Source organism: Pyrus communis, chromosome 14 (assembly GCF_963583255.1).
Source record: "Pyrus communis chromosome 14, drPyrComm1.1, whole genome shotgun sequence".
Lineage (NCBI taxonomy): Eukaryota > Viridiplantae > Streptophyta > Magnoliopsida > Rosales > Rosaceae > Pyrus > Pyrus communis.
Genome location: NC_084816.1, coordinates 8,767,788 through 8,775,946, shown reverse-complemented (window position 1 = coordinate 8,775,946; position 8,159 = coordinate 8,767,788). Strand labels below are relative to the sequence as shown.

Here is an 8,159-nt window from a genome sequence, read left to right as displayed (position 1 = left end):
GGTAAGACAAAAGGCAGCGTCGTACGTGGGGCTGCGTGATAAAGATGTTCCTCAGTGGAGCGGATAAATTTTTCTGGATACTAGGAACCCTAGCTAAGCTGATGTTCCTCACGAATGAAGGCTTGATACGTGTTTGTTTATTTTTCTTAAATGAAAATATGCCATCTAGATTTTTTTGAACTAAAATTCCTAATTTACCCCTAACCTAATGTAAGAGAAAATTTAGAAATTGCTACCCCCCCCCCCACCCCTCGCCATTGATGCCGAGCTCCCATCACAGAGCAACCATCCACCTTCATCGTCGGTCGGCGAGTTCACCGACGACTTTATTTTACTATTCTTGCTCATCTTCCCTCTGTGCATCCCACTCTTACTTCGACATCGGCGTGAGCGATGGTCGGTGGCAACTCAAGAGCTTACACAGACTTGCCGGTGTTCATTTTTGTCCTTTCTCGGCTTAATAGAGGAGGAGAAAGAAAAAGCGGAAGAGAGAGAAAGAAAGAGAAGGTGAGAGAGAGAGTGGTGAGGAAGAAGGAAGGGAGGGTTGGGCGCGGTGGCGGAGGTGGTGGCTTGTGGGAGAGAAATCTGGGGTTTTATTTATTTTTTCTTTAATCAAATAAAATATAGAGAGATAAATTAGAGTATCATTTCCTTCGACAAGAAAGCAATTTGTTATTATTACCAGAAGGCAATGATCGTCTAATTTTTCTCTCGATCTCTCTCTCGTTTCTCTATGATTTTCTCTTTCTCTATATTTTATTTCTAACATGCACTCTTTGCTCTATTTTTTTCCTACTCTTTTTCTAACAGCAGAGAATAAGGAACAAACAAAAGGAACGAGAAAACATTTCCCTGAAATCGTTGGACAATCCATACTCTTAACAAACGATATTATCCACGTTAATGAAGAAGGGGGTGAACGTAACATCATAATGAGCTAGCAATAATGTAATTCAAATTCGTCTTGACGAGAATCGAACCTAAAACCCGAATAACATAAACCGTAATACAAAGTGGCCTGGACAGTCCATGGTTTAAGCAATGTAAGTCTCTGTTTTTCCACTCTCCAACCATGCCTTGAAGGCTTAAACACAACGAACTCCACGCACAACTCGGCATGTTTGTTAACCCGGGTAAAAAAAATAAACTTGTTTCTGCATAAAGCTGTAGCCAGAAGAAAATTACTGAACGCAACGAGACAGAGCTCTCAATTTTATCACATCTTTTATATAAGTTCATTCATAGTGATAACAGCTGTTTTAACAAACGTCTTTGACCCGAAGGCACGGAATCCACGCTACCAAAAATTCTGACTCTAAACATGCTACACATTACACAGTCATGCCTTGTGGGGCCGCGGCCGCCGTCGACTTGGGCTTAGCCTTTTCCACCACAATGGCCTGGGTGGTCAGGACCATTCCGGCCACCGAAGCTGCGTTCTGCAAAGCACATCTTGTTACCTTTGCCGGATCAATAACACCGGCATCCACCAAGTTCTCGTACTTGTCTGTCATTGCATTGTAACCAACCTCCCATTCACTATCCCTTATTTTCTCCACCACCACTTCGCCTTCCATTCCAGCGTTTTGGGCTATCAATGCTGCTGGTGCTACCAGTGCCTGCAAGCAGCAACATAGATTGCGTTGTCAGATTTAAAGATACGTATTTGTGCAAATTAGCCAGATGATACCAAATTACGTACATAGTAGTCTTAGAAAAGAGAATTATCATAGAATGATTGTTACCTTCTGGACAATGTCAGCACCTAGCCGCTCATCTGCATCGACAAGTTTTTCTTTGATGGCAGGAACGTATGCTGAGAGATGCACCAAAGCAGCGCCACCACCAGGCACAATCCCTTCCTCTATGGCAGCAAAAGTAGCATTCTTGGCATCCTCAATACGGAGTTTACGGTCCTCAAGTTCGGTCTCTGTAGCAGCACCGACCTTTATAACAGCAACTCCACCTGATAATTTGGCAATCCTCTCAGCCAGCTTTTCTGAGTCATAAACAGAATCCGTCTCAGACAGCTCTTTCTTCAGCTGTGCAATTCTGGCCTGCAACTCATCTTTTGATGCTGCATCAGCGATAATGGTAGTGGAGTCCTTTGAGATTGTCACCTTCCGGGCCAAACCAAGCTGCTCAACTGAGGTGTTCTCAACCAGTAGACTCAGATCACTGGCTTGAAACTCAGCTCCTGAATATATGGAGAACTAGCCGAATGAGTATCAAACTAACCAAGCAACATCTAATTGGATACCAGATATCAAACTTTGACTTGTGCTGTAGAATTATAAACTGATAAACGAAGCCAAATCTTTACCTGTCAAAATGGCAATATCTTGGAGGAGAGCTTTTCTCCGTTCACCAAAACCAGGAGCTTTGATAGCGGCAACATTCAGTATACCCCTCAATTTGTTCACAACAAGAGTCGCCAAAGCCTCCCCAGAGACATCCTCAGCAATTATGAGCAGAGGGGCTCTCAACTGAGTGGTCTTCTCCAATAGAGGAATTATGTCCTTGATAGCTGAAATCTTCTGGTCAGTAACCAGAACTCTTGCATTCTCAAATTCAACAACCAACTTCTCAGGGTTTGTAACGAATTGAGGAGAGATATATCCTCTGTCAATCTGTAACCAAAGACAACAACGTCAAGAGGTGATAATCATAAAATACAGTTAGGAAAAGTTGAACTGCAACTAAAACCAAAGAAAGGAAACCCACCTCCATTCCTTCTTCTACCTCGACGCTGGTCTCAAATGAAGATGATGACTCAATGGACAATACACCATCAGGTCCAACCTTGTCAATAGCATCAGCAATCATTGTCCCAATTTGCTCATCGTTCCCGGCAGAAATAGATGCGACAGCTGTAAGAAAAATAATGATCATGATAAGAATGTGGGGCTTTCAGTAAATTATTAAACGTAATGAAATAACCAGACACTCATCAAAGCACAGTACCTTTAACATCATCACGACCCTTAACAGGCCTAGACTTATTCTCTAGTTCATCCACCAGCCCTTGTACCGTTTTCTCAATACCCTTCTTTATTGAAACAGGATTTGCACCAGAGGTCACACTCAAGAGCCCTAGCTTGATTATTTCCCGTGCAAGAATTGATGCAGTTGTTGTTCCGTCACCAGCAGAGTCATTGGTCTTGCTGGCAACCTAAATCAGTTGAAACAAGGAAACAAGGTAAACAAAAATAACCCAACCACGATAATGTAAATTGCGTAACATGCTATAGTATGGTACTACTCTGGGGAAATTACTATAAACATAAAGGTCAAACCTCTCTAATGAGAGCTGCACCAGCATTCTCCATGGCGTCAGGTAACTCAATAGCTCTGGCAATTGTGACTCCGTCATTCACAACTTTAGGACTACCATATTCATCCAACACAACATTCCTCCCTTCAAAACATAAAACGCACATCAATATTCGGAACTACTCAAGTTCAAATAGCATACCATGAAAACAAACCGCTGAGTACTAGAAACTGTTGAACATGCGAAATGGGTTTCTTTTCTTCACAAATGCACACGAGAGAAGTACTTAAGATAAAGACAGAAAGATACCCCTAGGACCAAGAGTAAGGCCAACAGCATCCGCAAGCTTATCAATTCCGGCCTGTAGCGCACGCCGTGAATGCTGGTCAAAAGAAATTTCTTTTGCAGAGGACTTCACAACGAAGCGAACCCTTGATTGCCTGTAATTCACCCTATTGTTTTGCTGATGACTCACTCCCCTTCTCAAACTCTGCTAAAATATCACAAAATTAGATCAAAGCGAAAAACCGAAACCGATTAAACATAGTAATCCTCCAATGCTATTAACAAGCACCCAAAAACCACAAAAACGATGAACCCCAGATTAATAAACGCTGCATTTTCCATCCTTTCCAACAAGAACCAACTAGCAATCACAAAACTATCCGGTAATTCAAGCTACATAGCTACCAGTAATTCACCCCAAAGACGAAATTGTGCAAATTTAACCAACCAAACAAAACCCAGAAAGATTAAAGCAAATAAACCTCAAATTATCAGAATATACAGCCCAAAAACACAATCAAACCAGCCCACAGACCTTAAACCATGTTTGGTTTACAGGAAAATGATAAACCAAAAAATGAGGCACAAAACCCAGAAATTCAAACGGTTTCCCAATATAACCCAGTTACCTGTTTGGGAGAGCAGAGAAGGGAAGCGGAAGTAAGAGCGTTGGCGGACGCCATTGTCAGAGCTTCAAGGGTCGCAGGCTTTAGTGAGGGAGTAGGAAGTGTGAGAGTGTGGATAAGAGGGTCTCGCAGCTTTTGCTTTACTAGGGTTTTGCCATATTGGGTTTTATTATTGTTGGGGACAGAGCGATGACGTTCCAGAACCTTCTCCTGCTTCCAGAAACAACACACTTTGATCTGAGGCCCGGTGCTAACGTGCGACATGAGTTTTGAGTTTTTAACTGGGCTTATGGATTGGGCCCATCTTCGTGGTTTTGCTGGAGTGATTTGGTTGAGTTCGGTGTCTGTATACAATAATCAGGTACAGATAGTTTCATTCATATTAAAATAAATAAATAAAGAAAAGTATCATTCGTACTTTAAAAATTTTATTTTACATTCTTCACAAATGTATTTTTCTTTCCTAATATAGAAAGTTTGAAGTGTAGAATGAAATTTTTGGAGTGCTAATAATAATTCTCTAAATAAATTACTCTTATCGCACCTAAATTTTGCAATCTATTATAAGAGTTTGATTCTTGTACTATTGATATTACACTCAATTTTTCAGCCAACTGTAGAAGGCCTATCGAGGGCTGTTAGCACCATCCCATTTAAAATATTTATTTATTGTCATTCCTCTCTTGATTTTACTCACACTCCTTGAAATTTATTGTGTTTTTACAAAATCTCTCAAGTTTGAAAAGTTGCTCTAACACTCGTTGAATTTCCATTCACTTTCACATAACACATTTAACCAAAAAAAACTAAAACTAATTGCTGATATCAGCATAACAAATCACTTAATGACAATTTTACCCTCGTAGTTAATTACTTAAAAAATTATAAATAAATATAAGGCAAAATAAACAATTTGTGGGACCATGATTTTCTACGTTTGGAGTAAGGTGATTTGAATACCGTTACCTCAGAAGTCCAGTCATGGACTCACTAGCTCCATGTAGAGTTGGATTAAACGGAGCAGCGGTACCACCATCACCTTGTTCCAGGGCAATAGGCGAAGTCCAAACGACGCTACTGGTATGACTGCACTTGTTCCGCAAGACACGCGATCTAATCCGAATATGGACTCAATCAAATCCTTCATAAGTCTTGGAGTTGCTACAATCTAGGAATTGACATGTACCGCAAGTAATCACAACTCCTAAGACAATATCTACTTCTAGATATCATCTCAGATTCTCCCGGCTTAGAAGAAGGATTCTATCCTAAAAAGGTCACTCTTTACACAATATAAATACACTCATCTAGGATTTGTCTCTAGTAATGCAATCTCTGTACTTTAATTCTCTTGCCCACTGCTTGAGTCTAAAACAGCTTACTAACTTGACCGTCGAAGAGCCCTTGGGCGGCATCAGGATGAGGCACAACCTGTTTCAACGAAGGTGCATGTATGTTTGTGAGGCTTGGCTTCCTTTCTTAAAGTGCCCACCCTAGTCGTAGGCTTGCTCATGGTTGTTCTTGTTTTGCGGGTTGCTCAACTTTGTGTCTCCACTATCCACGACGGTGCGCAGATTTGGTTCCAACAACAGCTATGTAAAAATGTAGGTAAGTGTTTTTAGTAAATTATAGTGCTAAAAGTGCTTTTAGCAAAAAAAAAAAAAAAAAAAAAAGATATGGGGTAAGATTGTCAATGTGAAAGTTTCATTAATTAGTATTGTTCATATACCTCCGATAGAAAAAGCATTTTTTATAAGCATGTGTAAAGTTGCTTTTGCTTCATACTATTTTGTACCAATTTTTTGAAAAAAAAAAAAAAAACTTTTTTTATTTCATTTGCTGAACACAATTAAGGTCCCTAACTTTTTAAGAAGCTGCTTTTATAAAAAATTAAGCAACCTTAAACCAACCCTTAAATGAAGGCTTAGAGGCCAATATCCTTGACATATATTAATTGTAGTTGGGATTGATGCAATTAATGAGATGTTCCTATAACATATGCAATTGTGGAGATTGAAAACCAGAACACATGGGAGTGGTTTATTGAAATTTTGAAGCAACAAGACCCACAAATGTATTTGGACGATTGCTAAAAGCAAACATCATATCTAAGGGCTTTCTCCCCCGTCAAAACCCTAATGCCTACCCTAGATCAATGACCTAATCATGTGATCAGACTTACTCTAATTGATCCTATAGTGTACAAGAAGCAAACGGGAAGGCCCAAGAAAAAAAAGAGCCATGGCGCTTGGTGAAGTCCCCTTCTAGTGGCAAGTAACAGAACAAAGCTTAGTAATTGGTCTATGTAAGGGCTAATTTGAGGTTGCTTAACAAATGACGTTATGAAAAAATGGAGGAAAAAGCAGACATGAATTGAGGAAAGGGAGGTAGTTGGTCAAATTATAAGGAGTACAGTTATTTAACAATATTGGCCATGAAAATGTGGTCATGTGGGGGCACGTGACCATTTTCAACGTTGATTTAGACAGAATAACGACGAAATGACAATATTGATTTGCGGGCTAATATTAAGGATTACATTAATCGATTTTCAACTTAAAAAACCATCATGATTGAAGGGGTCAACACCTTAGCATCTGAACCTTCACATTAGGGATTATGATAAATATAATAAAACTAATAATTTATTAAAAATAGATGAAAAGGAAAATCCGCAAGCCATACGTTGGAATTTTCCTTTCCTTCGATTTTCCATACATAGTCATTCATGCATGTACAATACATGTTATTTTTATGAATCAACCCACTAAAAATAGAATGAAGCATTTAAATTTCAATATAAATTAGAAGAAGAATAAGAAAGTTACACGCATATTACAACAAGGATATTTTGAACTCACATCTATAAAAATTACCAAATTTATACATACGGGGCACATATATAAATCTCAACAAACCACCAAAAATTTCAGAGAAAATAACTTGGAAATCAATTACCTCTCTATCACTCCTCAAGAGAATTGAAGGAAAACCATGTCACCAAATAATGTATCAACCACAAACCTCTGCCATGAAAAATCTACCAAACGCCTTCGTACTAAGGTAAATGGTCGTGAACCTCGTATTCACCTAACACCGAGATGCGCCGAACCGTCTCTTTCAACTCACATGCGAGCTTGGTTGCAAGACCGAAGGGCAGACAGTAGAGTGGCTGTTACAGAAAGCTGAACGATGTGTTATGGCTATCACACAAAATGGTGTCACTTCAGGTAGTACCCCTTCTAGCACTACTTTATGTACTCCACCACGCAGACGAAGTAGTTTCTGAAAGGGAGTGTGCTAAATTGATAGGTGTGCCATCGTTTTAGGGAATTTTAACGAAAAACTTTCGGTATTGTTTACTTTAACGAAAAATCACATTTTTACACTAAAAATTCAATCTTAGTACTATTCACTTTACCTTTTATTTTGTCCTTATCGTTAAAACTTAAAATTTTCAAGTTTTTTTTCATTAGTTTTCCTATCGTTTTATTATCCATTTGAGTATGAACTAATGGCTATGAAATTCTCACATGAATAGATTGATATGTTGAAGATGGTGACACAAAAGACCGGATGTTGGTAATGTCGTTTTGCGACTGTATTTATTTATTTAATCAAAATAGAGAACTTTTAATCAACAGGAAATCAATATTTACACCAACTATGAACAAAAGCTTCACAAACAACTAAATAACGCACACCGCTAAGATTAAAATTTATCTTTAAGTCAAGCTTATCGACCCCAAGAGCTACTAAAATTATAAAACAAACCCAAAGCTTAAATTATGAATACTGCCGCCGCCACTGAAAGCAAAGCCACCATCAAAGTATTCGCATGTTTTTTTTTTTTTTTTTTAATAATAATAATAATAATAATAATTTTTTTTTGTTTTAAAAATGGGGATTCTTGTGTGGTACACTTCATATTGGTTTTCATGATCATAATAGTCTATTTTTTCTTAAAAAAATTA

At 38.6% G+C, this 8,159-nt stretch overlaps 1 protein-coding gene across 2 annotated transcripts; it reads right to left on the bottom strand.

Moving 5' to 3' along the window:
- Positions 1–1,204: 1,204 nt before the first annotated feature.
- On the bottom strand, positions 1,205–4,348 carry LOC137714710 (ruBisCO large subunit-binding protein subunit alpha). Of its 2 annotated transcripts, none has more exons than XM_068453856.1 (8): positions 4,189–4,348; positions 3,584–3,764; positions 3,297–3,418; positions 2,965–3,172; positions 2,725–2,870; positions 2,324–2,630; positions 1,746–2,197; positions 1,205–1,619 (listed from the first exon to the last, which is right to left on the bottom strand). In XM_068453856.1, the coding sequence occupies exons 1-8, from the start codon at positions 4,240–4,242 to the stop codon at positions 1,332–1,334; spliced, it is 1,758 nt and encodes a 585-aa protein (XP_068309957.1). In that variant the 5' UTR covers positions 4,243–4,348; the 3' UTR covers positions 1,205–1,331. The 2 variants fall into 2 exon arrangements, with proteins under 2 accessions (XP_068309957.1, XP_068309956.1); XM_068453855.1 differs by having other exon boundaries at positions 3,584–3,767; positions 4,189–4,341.
- Between the last annotated feature and the right edge of the window lie 3,811 nt (positions 4,349–8,159).